The sequence below is a fragment of the Seriola lalandi genome, unplaced genomic scaffold, assembly GCF_002814215.2.
Source record: "Seriola lalandi dorsalis isolate HSWRI2012SDOR001 ecotype SW California unplaced genomic scaffold, Sedor1 jcf7180002053686, whole genome shotgun sequence".
Taxonomy (NCBI): domain Eukaryota; kingdom Metazoa; phylum Chordata; class Actinopteri; order Carangiformes; family Carangidae; genus Seriola; species Seriola lalandi.
This window is the reverse complement of record NW_019524239.1, coordinates 175,664-199,084: the sequence shown is the minus strand read 5'-3', so window position 1 is coordinate 199,084 and position 23,421 is coordinate 175,664. Positions and strand designations below refer to the sequence as shown.

General features: G+C 39.5%; 1 protein-coding gene across 2 annotated transcripts in view; it reads left to right on the top strand.

The window, feature by feature from the left end:
* rabgap1 (RAB GTPase activating protein 1) overlaps window positions 1-23,421 on the top strand; it is a 72,033-nt gene that overhangs the window by 8,381 nt on the left and 40,231 nt on the right. Inside the window, exons 2-14 of one of the 2 annotated variants that reach the window (XM_023401514.2) lie at window positions 2,938-3,173; window positions 5,037-5,066; window positions 6,270-6,528; window positions 6,965-7,178; window positions 7,974-8,148; window positions 11,973-12,133; window positions 13,992-14,102; window positions 14,982-15,048; window positions 15,132-15,234; window positions 15,749-15,918; window positions 16,110-16,278; window positions 17,629-17,722; window positions 19,470-19,620. In XM_023401514.2, the coding sequence (XP_023257282.1) occupies window positions 3,021-3,173; window positions 5,037-5,066; window positions 6,270-6,528; window positions 6,965-7,178; window positions 7,974-8,148; window positions 11,973-12,133; window positions 13,992-14,102; window positions 14,982-15,048; window positions 15,132-15,234; window positions 15,749-15,918; window positions 16,110-16,278; window positions 17,629-17,722; window positions 19,470-19,620 (1,857 nt within the window). In that variant the 5' untranslated portion in view covers window positions 2,938-3,020. The remainder of the gene's footprint in view (window positions 1-2,937; window positions 3,174-5,036; window positions 5,067-6,269; window positions 6,529-6,964; window positions 7,179-7,973; window positions 8,149-11,972; window positions 12,134-13,991; window positions 14,103-14,981; window positions 15,049-15,131; window positions 15,235-15,748; window positions 15,919-16,109; window positions 16,279-17,628; window positions 17,723-19,469; window positions 19,621-23,421) is intronic. The other variant, XM_023401515.2, reaches the window with a different exon arrangement.

Sequence of the window (23,421 nt, the reverse complement as noted above, 5' to 3'; positions counted from 1 at the left end):
GTCCTAAGAAGAGGTCTAATCATGCAACTTCAGTACAAACACCTGTGTTGGTAGACTGTGGGTGTGAAGGGGCTTTAAGGTGAGTTGTCATTGCTGACTGAAAGTGTTATTTTGGCAAGGTAGATGATGAATCATTGCAGAGCTAGGCCTATATCATAAGTCCAACTATATCTATCTTCTATCTAATAAAAATGTTCTCCTCTGTAGTATGGCCAGTGGACCATGATGAAATATTATATTTATTAATGTAGCTTATTTATTTATTATATTTATTTTTTATTATTTATCGTATTATTATAATTGTACATTTCTCACAATCTGACATTCAATTAAGATCATTGCCAGTCTCAAAAATTGAAATCCCGAATGGGAGCAGTGAACCTATTCACTTCTTTCCTATGTTTGTAATATTTTGTCTCTATGTTGTACCTGGCTTCACAACTAACCCATTAGGTTAACTGTTAACCTGTTGAAAGAGATCTAATACAGTTTGAAGTTTGCTTCTGTACGTTTATGCTTATTTTTATGCACCTTTTCAAGCGTGGTTGTTTACTAGTCAGACTCTGGTTCAGTTTGTTTGTGATGTGAGTGCAAACCATAAGATTTGATGATAGTATATATGTGATCTTTAGTATAAATTCAACACGAAATCCATCTTCTGATTGTAAACTCATGAAAGTGATCACTCGATCTGTATGAGATGCATGTATTTATGTAAGATCATTTGGTAAACTTAATGCATACATGTGAATTGCTGGGATTTTCCGATGACATTAGGAAGTGAAAAGGAGGTAAAAACAGAGGTGTGACGGGCTTGTGTGCTCTGTGAATTGTTGCAGTTCCTCAATACGAGGCAAGTGAAACATGCTACCTGTGGTACATGAGGTAAGCCAGTAGGTGCTGCATGACTTGCTGTCACTCACATAGCTCTTCGTCTTTTATCGATGATGCAAGATGACAGTCACTGAAACAATGAGTGACTTACCTACCAGTCCATATGGCTTCATCATTACTCCTTGGGTTGTTTGTAATAACAACAACAACAACACCTAAAAGGCAACAATCTATCTTTTTTTCTAGGTGTTGGCCAAGTGAGCCAAACCATAAGTGTGAACCTTACCTTCAAGTTATAGGACTTACACTTGGTGCAAAGATCAGCAGAGTGTGGTATTAAAATCTACATTCTCATTACTACACACAGGTTTCAGAGTGACAGTTTTCTGCTCAAACTGACACTCTATGTTTCAGAGTAAGTGGACATGACAAATCATTTCACCCTGTAACCCTGTCTTTCAACTTCAGTTGAAATACAAGTGAAAGACAACACCCAGGACTTTTGGATGAATAACAGTCGCTCATTTCTTCAGTTTGCTTTGAAAAGATAAAGAGTGCAAGCCTAAGCTGTCAGTTTATATTACTCAATTTATATTGGAAGCCTAATAATAACATTCATATCAGCAGAAGCAGTTGTAAAACCTTCTTGTCACACAGAGATGGCTACTCATATTGAGTGTTAGTTGGGGTCAGTATAACAATGTTATCATAAGTAATTCACAATATGAACTGCTTTGACCTTCCGCTGCAGTTCTTTTTTCTTAATACTTCTCCATTGTTTAACCTGCTTTGAATAGGAAGGGTGGGGGTTTGACAAGAGAGTAATGTGCGAGAAACAGCAACTGAAACCTTTAGAAAAATGGAGGAGGGCAAGGGTAGAGGAGAACAGAGGAGAGCAATAAGGACTGAGAAAAATAGAAGATTGGAGGAGGAGAGATAAAGAAAAGGGAGTAGTGAAAGGGAGAGGGATGGGAGAGAGTGAAAGGAAAGAGTTGAGAGGGGAAACTGCCAGAAATAGCTTGTTATGGTCTCTTCTTGAACCTCTGCCAGAACCTTCTGTTGAGCCTTTCTTCCTGTGTTACACACAATGGCACCCCCCACCTCATAACATAACTGTAAAGATGGAGCTTTTCCTCATTTTGCTTGTAAAACTAAATCTTACCTTAATTCTACCTCCTATTGCTATACCTTAACTTAGAGACTAAATGATCGTTTTGATATTGAAGTGATTTTTTTGACTTTTCCTCTGATGGCAAAAAGTGAAAATCTCATATGATTTTTGAGAATTTGTGCTTTGGTCAGTTCTAGAAACGTCTCCTGATTAGTTACACGTTGTCATATTTGATGGCTGAAGGGAGCTGGAGTGAAAGGCAAAGTGAAGGATGAGCTGATGATGTGTAGTGTTCCCCACAGGATCTCAGTTTAGGTTGTTTGTGGTTGTGTTGGCAGGCCTGCGAGAACCGCCATGAACTGAAGAGTGTACACAATGCAATTATCACATTCAGTACATCTTTTTTTGTGTGTTTAGGTAATATATTTCTGGTGTACATGTCAAATGGGGTGGTAGGGGACCACAACTGAATCTTTGTAAGGAACATTACTGACATGGGATAGATGGATGGTTGTAGCAAGCTGGCCTGTTCCTTTAATCCTTCACTTTCATGTGCATGTTTCTTTGAATGACACTTGTATCACCATGGCTTTGCATTGCATCAAGCTATTTTGCAAATACATCTTCTCTATTCTGCTGAGATTGACAAAACTGCTCTAAATGGCCCACAGATCCATTTTTTCTTCATTGTAGCCTGCTCTCTTGTCTATCTCTTTTACTTGAACTATGCTTTTTTGCTTAACATTTCTTTTGCACCATCTATCTCGCTCTTTATGCTCCCTCTCTTTGAGTTTTGTAAAGCTGCCACAAAGTTTCCTTAAGCTTAAAAAGACCTCTAAAAGTCAAGAATAAAAGGTTTCACCATTTTTAGAGGGTTAGTGTCCAAATAGCCAAGTTTCCAGTCGTCTTAAAAGATGCTTTTCATGGTTTTCATCACCTCATGACTGTTTTCTGCTTTTTTTCTTTCTTTTTTTTTTTTTTTCTTTCTCTAGGTGATTTTGCTCATCATCTCCCACCACTTCCTCCTCCCGTCTTCCATTCATGAGCAGCGTGGCTGAGTTTAACAGCGGCAGCCATGGATGACAAGGGCTCGGTGGGGAAGATTAGCGTGTCTTCGGACTCAGTGTCCACTCTCAACAGTGAGGACTTTGTCCTTGTGTCCCGGCTGGGGGACGAGACACCCTCCTCCACTAATAATGGTAGTGATGACGAAAAGACAGGACTGAAGGTAAGGATGGTTGGGTGTAGGTATGGACAGAAGTACAAAGGAGAGAAGGGTGACTTCAGAGCTGTACTCGTCTAATTAAAGTTTAGGTCCTGAGTACACTAGATCACTGGTCTGTTGATATTTACAGTGGCCTCATGGCATACATCCGCTTCTCAGGTGCTTCTTTCTGTGAATACCATGAGTATGGTTAATACTAAAATAGTTACAATCTGCTCTTGAGTACACAAGAGAAATGACAGTTACTGTAAAGCTATAATTATTTTCAAAACACCAGTAGGATAACAGGCCAGACACTGCTGCAGAGTGAAAACAGTTTTAAGAGTGTATCTCAGAACCCAGGGCATGATTTTCCAAAACATCTTGATGTTCATGTCATCTTTACCTTGTATTTCTTGTTTAAATGGCAGGTTAGGATCATAGTTCATACAGATTACATCGTTACCAGGTTGTGCTCATCACTCACTTGTCAAAAGCGCTCGTCCATCGTTTCAAACATGCAGTCTCACACTCTAACCATAAGGCTAACCATTTCTTTTTTTTGCTTTTTCCAAATTCTCACTCTACCCCCTTTAGTTTGTCTTAGATCTGGGTGTTTTATCTGTGTATATTTCTCCATTTGCTACTTATGGTAAGAAAGTCCTTAAATCCTTGTTATATGCACATCCCTAAAAACTGAGAGCATTTTCATAGGCTCTGTTTGAAGTGAAGAACTTGTTCTTATTCCTCAAACCTGTGACGAATTACATTTGTTTTTCTAGTTCTTCCACTGTATTGTCTGTATTATTTCATTGGTATGCGGTAGTGAAAAAAAGGGATCATCGATGCATACACAATTAAAACGACTGAAGAAAACACTATCCCTTGTGCATTGTTTTGTGCGAGCTGAACGTGTAAGGCAAGTCAGCTGATATTTTACCAATTTGTCTTTCATTGTCAAGCAAGTTCAATGCTACAAAAACAAATTCCCCATCTGCAGTCAATCAGCCGCTTCTGCTAATGTACAGCATGTGCTATTATACTACAGTATGTCTGACATACAGTATGCCCTCTGTGACTCAGTTCAGTGCTACAGTTGGCACTCACTCAGCAGATATTAGTTTACAAACAGTGTGGCGCATGGTGATGCAGCAGCAAGTGCTTTGAACTCATTGTCAGGGAAAATAATGGTGTTTTGTGACCAGGGTGTGTCTCTCCGCAAAGAGAAAGAAGACTTTCTGAGGAAAGAAATGTAGCTACCAGCCACCATCCTGTGTGTGTCCCTAATGGGTTCAGGTTACTTCCTCTCCTCTCCTCTCCTCTCTGTGTGTTGTGTCTTTCAGTGTACTAGTAATCACATTTCCTTTGATTGAAGTAGCTGCCTCGCATGTTCATATTCTGTCCATTAGTCATTACTATACCTATGTTTCTTTGTAAAGGAAAGAATTGTGGACTTGGTGTTTGTAAAGGTACCAGAAGATGGCGCCAGCAGAGCATGTATGTTGCATATTCAGCTGATAAGAAGAAGTCACACTTGTGTCTGTAATGTGCAATGCTTGGAGATAAGAGAGCATGAATTTGCACATTACATGAGGTCATAGTCTCTTAACAGAGTGCGGTTATTTTGATGGACAACACAGTTGAGGGCAGTTTTGCGATGGCTAGTTGCCGCTGTGTGCTTGCTGTCAGAGGGAAGAGAAGCAGTACTCGGCACACATCCTCTGTTCTCAGTATGTAGTGGTGAAATCACTCCATTCACTGACACTCAGTCATTTAGATATCATGTTTTTGGTTTTCGCCAACACACTCTTGTGCACATTTCCCTCCCAGTCAGCCCATCCAGTCAGAGAGGAGTCAGTGTGTCTAAACTTGTTGTTTGTTATGCAGGTGATTTCTGAGGAAGGGGTCAGCTTTAAGGTCAGTCTCTTCTCTCGCTATGTTTCCTTTCCAACTCTTCTCTTTTTAGCTCTTGCTTGTGTATCTCTTTCTTCCTCTCTCTTTTTGTGATGTGATTCCGTGGTGATTCTGTCTGTGATTATTTGTGCTCCCTGAATTTTTTTACCAGCTGTTGAGTGATGGCCTTAGCCAGCTTTTTCAACAGTTTAGTTTTGATGATGGTCAGTGATAGACGTTCTTACATGTAGGACTGAAGTTGTATGTGACAGCTGCCAAGGCTTTTAGCACTAACTGTAAATCACAAGCCCCACCACAGTTGCGTAGTGACGCAGTTAGACGTGTGTCTGTCAGATGTGTGAACCTAAATAAAGAATTGATAGCTGCTTTACATCAAGTTTTTTTTAGGTGTATTGACACGGACATCATAGTAGTAGTTTACACTCTTCTCTATAGTCTAACAGCACTGAAGAAATGACCACATTTAGCGATTCACATTTAGTGAAATAATCATTCAGTGAAATAATTACATGCACCACAGAAAGTTAAAAATCAGATTCTCTATTCTTAATTGCCTTTGTCATCCCCTTTTTACTCAGTGCAGCAGTGCCCTCTGCAGTTTAAATCTGCTCTCCATTTCTTAAATAACATCAGGCTGCAGCCTTAGAAAGCAGGGAAATTTGTTTTGTGGCACTTGATGGTTTGCCCGGCCTTAAACTTTGCACTTTATTTACTATCTGCTAGAATAAGCTCACATACAGTAAGTGTTAGCAGTGCTCTTCTGATTTCTGGATGTACTTATTACACAACTCAAACACACTTACCCACTAATTACTAATATAAGATGACATGTAATCAAGATATATCTCTGACTGCCAACATGAAACAGGGCATCTTTCACCACACTCACTTTAAATTACTGACAAAAGATCACTGTTGAAGGCAGAGCCACTGCACTTTCCTAAAAACTGCAAGAGAAATGGTTGCTGTAGGCCTCAGGATTATCTTAAAGTTGATTCATTATGATGATTACTATGATCATTTTGTGTAACAATATGTGTTCTTGTGTTTTATTACATGTGTTTTGGTTTAAATATGTTGTTTTCTGTGCCCCCTTTTGTCCCTGTTCTTTGGTGTGGTTGTGTGCATGTCTATGTGTATGTGTGTTTCTACCCCTTGTGTGTGTGTGTGTGTGTGTGTGTGTGTGTGTGTGTGTGTGTGTGTCAGATTGTGGGGAATGGAAGTGAGCAGCAGCTCCAGAGAGAGTTAGAGGATGTCCTCATGGACCCATCGGTAGCTGACACTGGGCTGGGACCGGAAACAGGGATGGACAGTCTTGGTGGGGGCGACCGTGGCCTCCTTCCCACTACAGCCTCACCTGTACTGCCAGGTTCTGACCCTCTGAGCTCACCCCCGCCCAAGTTGGAGATGGTGCTTCCTGTTCAGACGGCTCAGGAGAGTGAGCTGAATGAGAGGTCGTACCGAGGTGAGCCATGATGGGACTTTTCTTATCCTCTTTTCTCGTGTCTGACAAAGCTCACACAAATGGCTTTTATCTTCAGATTTATATATAATTTTAATGAAAACGTTAAGAGTAATATCACAGAAGCACCCGGGTTTTTAAATCATATACAGTAAGTACTCCCAGACCCTTCATTCATTTTTTAACTTTGTAGCAGAGGACTTTTGCCATTTCTTCTCATTTACTTTGTCCCCTTTATTCGTTTGTTGCATGAATTTCTAAAATTGATATGACTGTTGTCCCTCTCACCTATCCTCCTAAATACCATATTCTATTCTTACTTCTTAGCCAAGTCAACTTATCTCAGACGAGGACAATATTGTTGATGTACAACGATAAAAGGAGTATAGAAACCATAAAATAATTATTTTCTTTTCTTTTCTTCATTGCCACTTTGCAGCAGATGAATCATCATCAGAGGGCAGTCCTAGCAGTCCCATTCCAGATGAGGACAGCGTTGTGTTCAGCCAGCTGACATATCTGGGATGTGCGTCGGTCAACGCCCCCCGCAGTGAGGTGGAGGCCCTTCGTATGATGAGTATCCTCAGAGGGCAGTGCCAGCTCCCCCTGGATGTCACACTGTCCGTGCCAGGCGTGTCTGAAGGCACTGTCAGGTAAGGAGAACATAAGGAGAAATAGTTTAACATGAATTATCAGCTCCAGTTTTACAGCACAGGTATGTGTGTATGGAATATGCATATGTACAAGACCTGAAAAGGGGGGTATTTGTATGAAAGATGCAACTGCAAAATAGGTTACTTGCTACAACACATGCCACAAGGCTGTTTCCATACCTACATGAATAGATGATAGTGTAGTTAGCATTGCAAGGGGTTAGCTTAGGGTGACTAGCTTAATCTTTGTCAGATAATTTACTTAATTATTCTGCAAAACACTGAGTAAGTATACACATCCATCTAACTCACTCACAAAATGAACCGTTAACATGATGGCACTCATACCTCAGAGGGGGGATATGTGTATGAAAGATGACGGACACAAACTTTCTTCAGCTCATGTGTGTACTGAATGAAAGGACTCGATGTGCCCCTTTATGTATCTCAACAGCTCCACGCTCCCTCTTAGAACTGCTGATGTTAGGTCGACATTAACAAAAGATGTGAGAAAACATAATATTACTGTGCTCCAGCAGCTACAACTAACAATAACATTATAGCATGAGAAATGATATAACATGAAAATGCTCAAATACCAGAATATGAAAATATGATTGAATTGAATGTCACTCTACTACTGGATCTGGCTCAGCACTATGAATGCAATTTATTCCATCCTCTGCACATACTTGGACTCAAATGTTCACGTCATACGCACAGTACACATAACAGAAATAATGTGCCATAGCGACTTTTAAGACACAGCAACATGTTTATTGATATTTTGGTTAGGTTGTTGGACCCCAACAACAGTACGGAGATTGCCAACTACCCTATCTACAAGATTCTGTTCTGTGTGAGGGGTCATGATGGCACGCCAGAGAGCGACTGCTTTGCCTTCACCGAGAGCCACTACAATGCTGAGATCTTCAGGATCCACGTGTTCCGCTGCCAAATCCAAGAAGCGGTGAGGATTCAATAATTGATTGTTGTTTTAACTTATGTGTAACTGTGTTTGCTGAATACACATTTAACACAAACTCACACATACTGAAAAAAAACAGATACAAGCAATGTTGCTGCTATTCAGATAGAGAACCAGAGGGGGAGCAAAAGCTCCTCTTATAAATGCTCTGCTCTCTTGCACACTCTCATCTCTCTTTTTCACACTTTTTCTGTCTCGTCTAGTCACATACATACACTTGTGTACACACTCATATGGCCAGCAGTATCCTGGTTGACCTTGCCTTACATTGTTGATCTCCCTGTAGCTGGTCCCTCAAGGTTCAGTGTCAGTGTTGGAGGTTCCTCACTGGTCCCCAAGGGATTAAGTCATGTACTGCAATGCACATGAACACCACACACAAAGTACACACAATCCCCCTAGCCAACTTATAGGAAGGAGGAAGTGTCATTGCTTATATACAGTAGGTCCACGAGAAAATATAAAAGAAGAGAAAAGGGAATCCACTCATGAAACTGGGTTAAAGTGCTGCTTCAATGTTCAGTGACCTGATTTCTCCCTCATGGAAGCACTCTTCTTCAATGTCACGAACAGCCCCCAGACAGACGCCACTTTATCAGTTTCCCAGACACCCACCCGTAACACACATGCTCACCCAAAAACACTAATGCAATAGTAATTGTGTGAATATGCGTTAGTGCATAGTAATTCAAGTCTTTATCTAGCAACCGGACATCTCTGTCTCCAGCTCTCTCTTCCTTCTTCCATTCTCCTCACAGTCTTCCTCTTGCACACACCCCTCTCTTCCTTCCAGTCCCCCAGCAACTAAACCTATCTACACTGCTTCAAGCTTTCTTGTGGTCTCTCATTCGCACTATTAGACTGCAGTGAGTCAGCCCATTGGTTTGTCTCCTCCTTCAGGAAAAAAGTGCTCCAGTCATATGCCTCACATCAGCCTCAAATCCTCTGTAAACAACTCACAAGACCTCTTTAACAACTGCATTTATCCACAAAGGTGTTTTTACTTATTTATTTGTCAATCTGTTTTTTTGGACACTGTAGCCTTACCTTAGAGATACACATCTTCTGACAAAGTTTCATCTTTTTAAAAATAATTTTCTGATTGCATACCCACACAAACTTTCCAAATCAATATTGATATAACCTTTTGGCAGTCCCTCACAGTTGGACTAAAATTGTTTACTGTTTTATTAGCTACAGTTGTCTTATTTGCTTTAAGCAAGTGACCGAATTATTGAATGAAAATTGTGACGAGATTATTACCGATTTCACAAATACTGCAATTTGGAAAGAGATATTAACTTCAGCCTTCAACCAACTTCAACCAAGCTTTTTTTTATTGAAATTATTATTGTAAGTACTTTCAGATTTTGCAATCATATTTTTTTTTTTTTTTTTTTGGAGATTCTGTGTAATTTCCTTTCCTAAATAGACTTGTAAATTTTGAATAGAACTGTTCATACATAAAGCAAACCACCTCCTCAGTCCTTCTTAGTGCCAGACCTCCTAGTCAGGCCCCAAGGCTAGTTCCTAACAATTCCCAGTCACTTGGTGTTGATGGTGATGCAGAGCCCTGTGAATTCTCAAACCCAGCGTTTTTCTTTTGCCCATAAACTTAATTCTCCCTTCCAGAGATGTAGATCTAGTGCTGTGAGATTCAAATCAGTATGGCTTCAATAGATTTGTTTCACTGAAGCGATTTGGGCTCCTATTAAAATTAAATCACATGTTTGGAAGACAAACACAAATTTGACTGTGGCAAATGGATACAGATTGTTGCCATGACATCAGTTGAAAATGTCTCAAAGCCTCATGTCAGTACGCAAATAAAGACAATGTTGCCAAGGAAGGAATAATAAGAATATCCAGGATGGAAAGTAAAAGCAGTGTAATAGGACACTTAACAATTTCCAGATCTTTAAAGGCTACAGCTTTTTAACTCTGATTACAAATCCAAAACGCTTATTGAAATTAAATGTCATGAGATTTGAGAGTAAAAACAGTAACCTCTAAACATTTTGTATGTAGGTTATTTGATATGTTTTAAAATGTTTGCATGAAAAAAATGACAAGGGACAGAGCCTTTGAACAAAACTCCAACATTGGAGTGAAAAGGTTCAAACATAAAACTAAAGTTGTATTTCTTTAACACTTTCACACTCTCCTTGTTTCCAAATACAATTGTTTGACAACTTTTGTCTGTTTTTGAGTCAACTGTTGGTCTCTAGTTGCATTGATCTGCCATATTTTGTCTTTTGCTGGGTAATTGACAGTTTCCCTGAAGAAAAAAACTACATTAGAAAAAACAGAATGGCAGAATCTTTCTTCTTTTATAAAAGAAGCACTCAATACCCTCAATACCAGCTTAAATTACTTGTGCAGATTGATATTTTTGCAGTGCAACTGTCTACGTCCTGATAGACCTCCTTTCCATCACACAAAAAGAATAAAAAGGCCATTTGTAGATATTTGAAACTGGTCAGTTTTGGCTCTAGCATTGATTGGAATAGCACAGAACAACAATTCCTTTGTGTTAAATGTCATCATTTCATCAATACAGGGGGTGACCCCCATCTACCTCTGCTCATCCCCCATCTCTTACATCCAGTCCCCCGTTGTTTCTGAATAAATAAAACCCCCGCAATCTCCTAACATCCTTCTACTGTACCAGGAACATAACAAAAGCTTTGTGCAGGAGAGGTTTGAAGCTGCTTTATATTCTGGCTTTGAAAAAAGCAATGGAGCGTTGTTATTTATTGATAACAGCAGTTTCCCCAGACCATCTCTCTGTCACTAACCCCCAAGATCCACTGTTTACCAGAATTAGAGATGATCCAAAACCACTGTGCTATGGGCCTCGATTTGAGACAGAGCTCTGTTTATTATCACACACACATGTCTGCTTCGTAATAATGAAAAATAAAATAAAATACTTCTTCTCGGATTAATGCAAAGCTCCCAAATCTAAAGTCTTATGAGTGGAAAAGTATGTTTAGTGAACGTAAATAAATCATTACCACCCAGTTTTCCACACTTGGCAGTCTCTAGCTGCCTCCACCTCCCAACTCTGCTCCTCTTTGGGAGTTGGAGATTTAGCAGAACCCCACAGTCTCCTAGGAGTGAGTGGTCTGTGTTTGATGAAACAGTACCACCATGCTCAGATTCACAGGCAAATATGAATCATTATGTTTGATTAAAACTCAAAATGGTTAATAGTTTGGGGGATCTGCAGTCAGTAGAGTAGTGGGTCATTAGGTTAGCTTTCTAGTGCCCCATATCACAGGATGACAATAACAGTTCTGCAGAGGCTGGATTGAGTTTTTAATCAATACTAATGACTCACTGATTACTCTGCCTGGTGCTGGTAGTTTTGGCTTACGAAACTAAACTCTGTGGTCCACATGACCTTTCTGCTGCAGGAGCCGAAAATGAACACTACAGTATTTTTCCCTGCGATATTGTATGTTATCACTTCAGTGGATATTTTCTTTTGGATTTCTGCTCTAATTAGTTAAGTAACTAACTTGTGTCTAGAACTTAAGGCAATTATGGGGTTGATGTTGGGACAAGAGAGTTGTGTTGTAAATTAATTTCACCTGCTGTTGTAATTTCTACTCCTGCTGAAAAGAGGCCAATAAAGATCAAGAGTTCCTATTAAGACAGAAATAATGAGGTAATGTATTGCACGAAATGAAGTTGATGTATTGTAATAAGTAAGTAATAAGTGCTCTTTTTGATATTCAATATTACCTGACAAATAACATGAGCTCAACACTTTCTCTCTCTCTCTCTCTCTCTCTCTTCAGGTCAGTAGGATACTGTATAGCTTTGCCACAGCGTTCCGGCGGTCAGCTAAGAAGGCAGTTCTGTCATCTCAGCAGACGGCTCCGCTCACCCCTGACAGTGACTTGTTTACCTTCACTGTCAGCCTTGAGATCAAGGAGGATGATGGAAAGGGTACCTTCAGGTGGGACAGACATTTACACCTAACTTTTCTTTTGTAGAGCACGACATCATTATTTAGGATGCCTAAAGAGCTGCTTTGAAGCTACATATAAGTCTGGAATCATATAGACAAGTGTACATCTACGTATAAATGTGCAAAACGGTTAGCAAGAATGATTTAAAAAAAAAAAAAAAACTGCACCAGTTGCAAGTGTGTCATCATAGTGTATATTTAAAAAAATAAATGCTATCCCATACAGCCACACATTGGCTGTCAGTAGCAGATTCTCCGACTACGTACAGCTCATCCACTGTAATGTGTAACGTGATAGCCAGCTATCACTTACCTTTTGTCCTAAAATAACCTTTTTGTGCAGGTTGTAATTACAACAACTGACCACTACTTACACATCATGGTCATCTAGTTGGTTTACATACAAAAAGAACATGTCAGTAAATTAAATGTCAATGTTATTAAAGTTACTGTGAAATGATAAAAATATCAAGGAAGAGCATCACAGTAGATTATACACACACGCAAACACACAAACACACACACACACACACACACACACACACACACACACACACACACACTTTTCACACGTTGATAAGAAAAAAATAACAGAAAGTTCCTGTGTTTTATTCATTCAACCCATCTTCCCTGACCTTTTTGATTTTGTTTTCGCATATTACTGAGTCACTTCCGTGTGTTCTCAAACAGCCTCAGATACTCAGCTTATTTGGAAAACAAAACAAAACAAACAAAAAAAAAATGCTTGTGATTATTTTTACTCAGCAGATATTTCCTCCTCATTAGCTCTTGGTTGATTATTTTTAGTTTGCTGATTTCCAAGCAAACAGCTTTCACATGCAAGCACACATATGCTATTTTTGTGCATAAGTAAATTTTCCTTGTCCAAATAAGATAAGATATAGAATATTTTATATAATTGTATAAAGACACAATATAATATTTGCTAAATAATATGTAAATGAAATATATTGTAAATGTAAATAATTTTCCTTTTATAAAGGTGTAAACAAGCCAGTTTATCTATAGTCATAGGAACTATTTACAGCGTAAAACCATGACTCGGTCTGACAGTCTGGTTCACTAAGCTCTATCTGGTAGATTAAATCACTACTCACAAAAAAGAAAAGAAAAAGAAGAAAAAAAAAAGAAAAAAGGTTTTGTGATCTGAACACTGTCTGAAATCACAGCCAGTTCCAAATGTTTGCAGTAGATTTCAAATTGATTTATGGATTTTTATTTTTTTACCTCAAGACTCTTTTCTCGAGTATTTCCTCAGGAATTCGTGTCAATGAGGGTTTGAAGAATGTTGAGTACTCTTCCTGTTTCAAACGTCTCTGCTTTCATAGCAGGAAAAGAACCAAGACCAGAGCATGTTTTGACTCTTACGCACACTTTTATCATGATAAATGGAGCAGTTCTAAACATGAGCCACGGTCTTCATATTTGCCTGACTAATTGATGGTTAGTGATAAATTCCACTGATGTAGTTGTCCAACAGAAGAAACAAACACTTTTCTTTAATTCTTTGTGAAAGTTTGTAAACAAAAGTAGAAACTCATTATTTATTATTTTACCTCTCAGTACAGATATAGATAAAACAGCCTGTCCAGTCAGCCTGTGGTCAAGTCAAACTTAAAATGTCATTGAGTTATTTTCTGATATAAGGTTTCAGTTTCAAACGTTGGTAAATCTGCCTTACAGTGTTGTTTCAGACTTATCACTCTGTCTGCGGCATAAATGAACCAGAAATGCATTTGTCTTATTCATCTCTGTTTTTTCCATTGATGATCTTTTTGCAACTGTAAATCTTTTCTAATAGTGTTTCATGTGTTTTCATATTCAGCGCTGTAGCAAAAGACAAGGACAAGCAGAGCTTCAAGCTGCGTGCAGGAATGGACAAGAAGATAGTGATTTATGTCCAGCAGACCTCCAATAAGGAACTAGCCATCGAGAGGTAAAATAAAGCACATACACTAGCACACTCATGCACACATACACAACATCTACAGAGCAGTATCATCAAAGGTAATAGATTACTGTAAATTGCCTTAGGGGCACTGAATGTTGTTTTTTTGTTTTTTTTTGTTTTATGTCTTATAACAGCCAATCAGTGATGACGATGAGAATACATAGAACTATGTTAACAACCAAGGGAATGGAGGATATAAGTTAAAATTTCTGTCACTTTGGAATTGTCCTGTAGAGGGAAAAATCTGTCATGCGTCTCGTCGGACTGAAAGAGATTGCCCTGTTTGCTACAGTTTTACTTCAAATATGAGCAGACGTTCACAAGAAAGGAATCACTCAGCTATTATTGATAAACACACACCGGCGAACATCTTTACATCCGTGTATTGGCCCGTGTCAGGTTTTAAGTGTTCTGGCACAGTTGTAAGATAGTGATTGATGTGAGTCTGTCGCAGAGGTTCCTCATTTTCCATGCTTTAATAAATCTGTTGAAATTTAAACATTCCATCACTTTTTTTTTTTTTGCGAACTTCCATTTTCACGGTGGTTTGTTATTGTTTGAGGAACCCAGAGAAGGTGAGGATTGAACTGCTGTGTTTAATATTCTCCATGTCCTGGTCTGTGTTAGAGGATCAGTCCAGGAAGCTATTTGCAGTAACATATGTGCGGTTAAACAACTGGTTTTACTCTATAGAGAGATTTATTGTTCTGTCTCTAGTTCCCGCTCTTGGCCTTTTCTTTTCTTTTTTTTTTTCTTTTTCTTATGTAATCCTTTTCATTTCACTTCTCTCTCCCTCTCTCTGGCCTCCCTTTGTATATATGTGTCTTTATATGCACATTTATTTGTTTGTTTGTGCGTCTCCAGGTGTTTTGGACTCCTGCTCAGCCCGGGGAAAAATGTGAAGAACAGCGATATGCACCTGCTAGACCTGGTGGGTGGCTGTTTACATATTTTTGTCTGTGTGGTTGTGTGCTGTGTGTTTTTGCTAACTTCCTCCGACTTGTGCCCGTTCAGGAGTCAATGGGAAAGAGCTCTGACGGGAAGTCTTACATCATCACAGGAAGCTGGAACCCCAACACGCCTCAGTTCCAGGCTGTGAATGAGGAAACGCCCAAAGGTACCAGCCAAAAATCTGTCGAAAATCTTAATACAACAGAATGATTTTCAGCAGTTATTATTTCCTTACTTCATATTTTACTGAATAGGTAGTTGTTTATTTACTCATATTTTCACAGCAATATTTGACACCTTTCCAAGTGTTAAAATCACTTTCCACTGGTTGGTAAATCCTCAAATCAAGCTGTGAAAGAGCAGTTAATGGTAAAATGATGGCAACAGTAAATAGGCATGGAAACTGTACTGTAAAATAATGTTGCATATAACACAGAAGGTACAATGTTTTAACCGATTGCACATGAATATTAATGGAAAATTGGTAATGAAACAAAGACGAGCACATTCAGGCGCTGACTTTGTTCCACCCATATGCCACATGCAGTAACTCCTACACCGCACATCCAGCTTTAAACACAATGTCCAGTGTTTTCGTGAATCACCCATTTATGGGTTTGATTAGCAGAAGTGAACCACTCATGGGGATGACAATTTAGCTGGTTTTCTTGTTTTTCTAGATAAATTCATGTACATGACGACAGCAGTGGACCTGGTGATTACAGAGGTGGAGGAGCCAGTCCGTTTTCTGCTGGAGACAAGGGTCAGAGTGTGCTCCCCAAATGACAGGCTGTTCTGGCCCTTCAGCAAGCGTAGCTACACTGAGACCTTCTACCTTAAACTACGCCAGGTATGTCAACTCATGGCACAATTTTCCATCCAAGATTAAATCACTTCGAGGGATGGTCGCTGTGAATTGCACCAGATAATCAGCTGTGACCTGGAATAATGCAAAGCATTTAGTTTGTTAATACACTGTGAGATTGGGACAAATCTCTTGACACTTTTTCCCGTAGTTTACCTTGTGCATTCTCTCTTCAGATGGAGCGTAAGGAGCGTAAGAGTCCTGCCTCTGACACACTTTATGAGGTGGTGAGTTTGGAAAGTGAGACTGAGAGAGAGAAACGGAAGACCACAGCCAGTCCTGGCATCCTGCCCACCGGGCCTGGTACCATGGTTCCATCACCACCTGAGGATGATGAAGAGGAAGGTGATTTCATGTCCTATTTTTTTATTTTTTGCTCTGTCACTTCTCCTGGCATATTCTTTAAAGTCACACATAGCAAATATTTTAATAAAAATATAATCCTGATATTGCAATGGCAATCATTTCTCTATATAAGCCATATGAAAATATTCCTCACAAATATGACCACACTGAGCCACAGAAGAAGGCTGAATAGCAGAACCGACAGTTCTTACTTTCTGAACCATTTGTTGGACTTGATCATAAGCATGAACAGCTTTAAAGCAGTTTGCTTTTACTCTAGACGCTTAACCAATGTGGTGTCCTTGGTCAGGACTGACCACATTTAGAAGCAAGCACCTCCAACACAACAATAAAAGTAGTACTATGCAGCACATTGAAATTAAAAAAGCATACCAACCAGCTGAATTATGCTGCAAACTTCCAGCACCTTCAAGCTTTTTCAGGCTTTGACTCAATCACTGATACTCTACCTAAAAATGTAAAACTCCTGTGTCCTGTGGGGCCGTACCAGAAATAGGTTTGTGGTCCAAAGGAGTCAAAATCTCATGGGAGATCAGACACTGTGTTACAGAACTGTTTGTACTGTATCCTCACAAAGTACTTAGCTATCATTGGTGTGTGTGTGTGTGTGTGTGTGTGTGTGCGTGTGCGTGTGCGTGCGCGCGCGCGTGGGTGTGTGTTTGTGTGTATGAATGTGAGAGATAGTAGTGACAATAAAAGGCAGACAGCATAATGAGGTACTTTCTGTATCAGTCTATGTGTCAGTTTTTGGTCCACTGGCCTGTTGGTACAGTTTGGTCTCAGTTTTTGGACTTCATGTCCATTGACTACTTCACGCATTTTGTGAATATTTAGATATCACATTTGGCATAGATAGTACCGTCTTTTCAGCTGATACAATGTAAAGTTTGAATAAAAGACCAAACAATTTGTTTAGACTATAAAACTCATATGAAACTGTTTATTTAGAGATCTGTAGATTATGTTCAGTATGATCATGTACACAGCTCAGATGCAGTTCAGATTAAATCTTAAATACAAGACAACAGATTATATAGTATACAACACGACCCAATGTCAAACCAGAGGAGCCAGAGCCTATGATACAATATATAAACTGTCTACCAGTGGAGCACATACAGTATGTCCACCACCTCGATAACACCAGTGAGCAGAAAGTTTGATCGGCTATACAAAGCACCAATCTCTGTGAATTAGGAAACATCCATGTTTTAACTTCTCACATTTATTTAATCGTTTCCATTACACATGTATGAGCACTGGTGAATTGTAAATCATTGGAGTATTAAAAGGGCAACACTCTGTGTGTTTGTACGCCTGTGTGTTCAGATAATGATGAGCCGTTACTCAGTGGATCAGGTGATGTTTCCAAGGAGTGTGCAGAGAAGATCCTGGAAACCTGGGGAGACTTGTTATCCAAGTGGTAAGGCTTTGTTCCCTTGTTCACTCTGTCCTTCCCCCTTCTATCGCTGTTGCAAAGAGTGTGCACAAGCATGTACACGCACGCACACAAATAATTAATTTTTGTGTGTGGGGTTTTAGCGGATATACTGTGTGTATTGTGAAAGAAAGAGCAGCAGGCAGGAGTTCTTGATAAGCAGCTTATTAAGATGGCTTCCCTCTCCCATTACTGCATTTGTTTTTAATCAAAAGCTTGTGATGAACTGAATAGAAACTGCTTGGACTTTAATTAGCTGGGAGTTAAGCCCCCCCCACACATACAGACACTCCACAGCATGCCTCTCTCTTTCTCCGTCTCATGTATGTTTCTCAGGAGAACAGTAAAATATATTTTACCTTAGATATGTATATCATAATACATCTGTTTTTTTTCTTCATTATTGACTAGATTTGGGTGTTTATAATGTCCTTTGATACTCCCTGAATGTTTTTGAGGTATTTGTCTCACCTCTCTGATGAAATTACTGCCTAAATAAAGAACGGAATCATAAGACTAGCCTGTCATAATACTCGGCTTTGTGTGTGTGATTGGTGATTTTGTGTGTGTGTCAGCATGAGAGCATGTGTTGTGGCATTGTGGGATGTAGCGCTCAGGGAACACAGAGAGGCAAATCACAGAAAGCCCTTTACAATCTTATGCCCCTAAGGACCAGGCCTGGCATTACTTACGTCACATGCACTCACACATGCATGCACGCACACATGCACAGTATACTTTTGTTTCCCCTCTTAGTCTCTGCAGAAAATGCCACATATTGCATAACCTGACGGTCGGAACAAATAAACAAAACAAAATAGAGAGGGATGAATTAAGAAAGGGGGGAAAAAAGTGAGAGAATCATAAGGGATTCAGGGGTTTTCTGTCGGCGCCAGGCAGGCGATAGTTGGTAGATACAGCTTTTACCTTCTCCGTCTCTCTGTATCTCTAATTCTGTCTTTGTCACTACTACTTGGTTGGCAGGAGTTTATTATATTTATAACACTGCATACAGTATGAGGATGACTAAACATTTAAATGTGAAGATGAGGAAGGAGGGAAGGAATTGACAGGTTTCTGTGTATTGTTGCTGTAATTTTGTATTGGGTTATTGTCTTGTATTGTCTATTGTTTTCCCATCCTGCTAAAAATAAAGCAGGGGTAAAATAAGTAATACTAATGTCAGGGGAAAAGGTGAAAAGGAATCTTTTGGTTAGATGAAGTACTTATCATGTATTTTCTGTACAAACTTAGAACATATTGTACATTTTGAAACTGTGACCTTTGAGTCCTTGATTGATTGTATTCCTTGTGGGAGGCACAGCTGGAACTTTTGAAAGATTGCTATGTATGTAAATCATTATATTTTTGGTATGAGGTGATTTAACGCCTCCTTATTGTCATGATTCTGTCCCAGACCATCTATAAAGCTGATAATAAACCTTTTTAGACACAACCTAGGGCCAATGAAAACATTGTTTTGGGTAGATACTGTAGACAGGTGTGCGCTGAAGATTGCAGCTGCACAATTGCATGTAATGAGGGTGTCAGCAGTGTTCCATACTTTGAAGATTTATTGGATAAGCCACATTGAATAAAGTTAAAATTAGTATGTCTTTGATAAAATGCAATGCCTGACTCTCCTCTCCTTTCCTCTCCTCTCCTTTCCTCTCCTCTCCTCTCCTCTCCTCTCCTCTCCTCTCCTCTCCTCTCCTCTCCGCTCCTCTCCCAGGCATATGAACCTATCAGTACGTCCAAGGCAGCTGCCAGCCTTGGTGCGGAGTGGCATTCCTGAGGCTCTTCGTGGGGAGGTGTGGCAGCTCCTGGCAGGTTGCCATAACAATGACCACCAGGTAGAGGAATACCGCACTCTTATAACAAAGGTAAGACCACACAAAACTACCGTCTTTGTTAAGATTATCAGGACACACCAAATCCCCATGATCCTGTAATGCTGGTGATGTAGTGATTGGAAAGGCTGACCTCCAACGGGATGACTCAAGCCCTTAATTTTAGGATGCATCACCAAGCTGTCCACATCACCTCTGATGATTTCTAAATCTTTGTCCACGCTGAAGCCATTACTGAGATAGACTTTTTTACCTCCAACAGTTGGTTATAGTTTGATCTCTTTAACTGAAACACATTCAGTTCACGGGTGTAATTTCTTTATTGTTTTTGTTTTCTGCTGGCCAGTGCCTATGTGTTGCTGTTAATGTCCTTGGCAACAGTTTTGGTTAAGTTTTACTTCTTTGGAAGTACACCTCAGGGGCTACTGTTTCATAAGTTTCCTTCTCATGTGCTCCAGACTTGTGATGGCAACCACTGCTGCCCTGTAGATCATGTCAGCTTAGTAGTTAAGGCATTATGTAAGTGAAAGGCTTGTACACTTTCTTCAAAAAGGAAATCATTTCAGCTTCTAACGGTTCTGTTAAAAGGAATAATCGTTAAGTTTTTCTAATAACTCAATATGATTTTGTAATTTTTGTAATTCAAACCAACCCAGCTCATAAAAGTATGAACAAAATATGAAAATTAATTGTGTTTCATCTGAGTTCAGCTGACTTTATGGTCAACGTGAGCTGCAGGTGTCTGCAGGGTTGTATGAAGTATAAAAAGACCGCCGTCATGTCGGACACATGAGTGAGCTCACAACAATGGCTGGTCCTGCAGCGTTTGCAGCTGTTCTTTGTTTTTTGTTTTTTTAATTTCAGAAATATGAATGTTACCCTCAATATGTCAGACTGCTTCTCGAAACCTATACACACCGTTTACTCGTCCAAAAATATGTTGTCCTAAGACATTTTCAGGCCACACACAAGTTTAAACGAGTGTTTTGACACATAAAATTAAATCTAAATAATGTTTTATGAAAATATTGCGGGCGATGTTAAGTCAGTGCTGTGCAGTGCCGCAATAAGTCCAAAGACCATCATGCCGGTATTAAGCTACATACAATGGTTGGTCTGTGATCAGAAAGGATAATTTAATTATTATTATTCAATTATGATGATTTCAATTGGGGTATTTTTAACATGAGGTTTGTCTTAGCTGCTTCGTCTTGTCATTGCCTTAGCCTAAATACCTCTTTCCTACAAACCTGTGTCTGTATGTGTGTTCAGAAATGACAGGTAGCTTTTTAGTTTCAGTTTGGTAGAGAATTACAGTGTGCTTGCATAATTCTGTCTGTGTGGACATGTGTTTGAGGATCGGAGGTGACTTAGCCCTGCTGTAGATGGTTAGCCACCCTGTGCACTGAGAACAGTGTGTTAGTCTATGTAATTTTATTCATGGCCACAGCTCTGTCCACTGTTCTTATGTAAAGGCAACATCCCCGGGCAGTAAGCTGGGTCCCAGGTGGTGACAAGATGTTGGTCTTGCCCTTTCCTACCCCTCTGTTCTCCTCCCGCACTCTCTTTTTCCTCACTGTCCCTGGCCACATTTCCCTTCCTCCTTTGCTCTTTTCCTATCTCTGCCTTTACACTTATTCTGTATTCATGCTCTCACTGCCATTTACCTGTATGCTGTGTACTGTTTTGCTTTTGCTTAGAATAAAAAAGTGTCAACTCAAACTTAAGTTTTGCACCAAAATAATGTAGGAGCCAAGCTGTTTTTCCGTTAACATGAATGGTATGAATGGAATCTCAACTTTCACTCAGACAACAATAACAATGGATCAGAACGCCACTGTATTGATAGCCACTGGACTCAGAGTTGGATAGGAATTTATTGCAGAAGCACTAAAGCATTCCAGGATTGTACGTCGGCCAACAAGCACACAGAGAAAAGTGTGGAGAACACGTGCAGCAATATCTGACTCTGACAGACAATTTATGATTTTTTATTTTATTTCACAAGTAGTAAGTACAATAGTATTGATTTTAAAAAAAAAATCTAATTAGACCTAAGACACAGAAGATCTTGAAAGAACTAAAATGTTGAAAGAGGATTGAAATGTAATGGATAACGGTGCTCTCCATATTATAAATTAGGAAATCATTTTCATTCACATTCATGTTGCTATTGTTATTGGAACTAATTAAATATTATCTTCTCATGTACAAATGTAATCGTCCTCCCTTTTCAGCTGCTGTTTTAAAATTTGTACATACCATGCTCATGTACCAGCTCCTAATTTGTTTTGTGTACTTTCTGTATTCAGCCTGCTTGTGTGTGTCTCTTTGTGCTGTTTTCCGATGTATGCACATGATGTCCTAGCCGGTGCTCTCTTTGTGCCCTAACCCCGTCTGAACTTGGTGTTCATCCATATCTGAATGCAGGGCATTGATGGAAGTGGAAACAGGGCTGTACGTCTGAGATATTTAACCTGTGCCTTCCCTTTGGAGCCCCAATCCCTGCTGCCAAGTACTGGAAGTACCAGTCTAATTTCAAATGCTGACTAATTAACACTCCACCAGTAACCAATAAACTCATTAATCTGTTATAGCCATGGCCCACATTTTACATTAGCTCCATAGATTACAGTGAGTAGAGGCTAGAGAACATACCACATGCTGCACAATTGCATACAGCAAGCGCACGTACACACACACTCGCACAATGAAATTATGTTGGGATCATGAGCGTTAGCGGTTGGGTAACACTGTGGCAGTCCAAAAACCTTTTACAAATAATTTAGAAGAGAGCCTAGGCATATGACGACAGTAGCAGGCTACAACAGTTTTACTTTTTTTACCCATATTATTATTTAAACAGCATTTATATAGGAATGATTCTGTTCTGCTTTTTGATCCATCACTGTAACCGTGATCACTACACACGGTTTCCCCTGTAATTGGTTTTGGCAGCACACTGGTCCAGTGCCAGCTGATTTTAATCAGGAAGATGTTACGAAAGACAGCGTCACATATTGGCAAGCGACGCTTTGCTATTGTGCTGAGGGGCTGTAACATTGTGACCATATCACAGCATGACACATATTTATCAGCATAATCTTACTGTTCGTGTTCCAGTTAAGTGTTGCTCGGCCATCAAAGCTATTGACGGTGTATGAATGTAATTTTATGCTATAAACAGCAGTTTGGTAGTAATTGAAATGATATTGAGCCATGAATATTGTAGTATTAAAAAGTGTGTTTTATATGTTCGGGCTACCACCTTGAAAAAAAACATTCAAGCTCAAGAGAGAGCTTGAGAGTCTAGAGTTGCAAATAGCTAACATGATTTTTGTCATGCTATTTGGGAGTGACATGGAGCGCCAACTTCAAGCAAATAACAATGTCTATAAAGTAATGGAATTATGATGTAGTTATTTTTCTTTTTTTTTTTGCCAAATCATGTTATTTTCTCATGGCCCACTAGCAAATGTTCAGAGGCCTGGTGGCTGGGAACCACTGTGATCAGATAGGTGGACACGCACAGTGTGGCCACATTTACGATTAAGTAAAATGTTGTTCTGTGTATTTTCCTGTTTTACTGTAAATCATAGAATTGACAGCTTATCAGGTATAGCTGTACAGTGGCATGAAACTCATAATGTTCAGTTTTGTTGACACAGTGTCAAGAGGCAATGATTTAACTGAATGATGATTTTTGAGGTTGTAGTTGGCTTGTGCGTGTGTTGTTGTTAATGGTGGTGTGTAATATTGGTTGCTTTTTTATATTGAAAGCTGCCTCAACCTCCATTTACCTACATACGGTGTGTATACATGAGCATACATGCA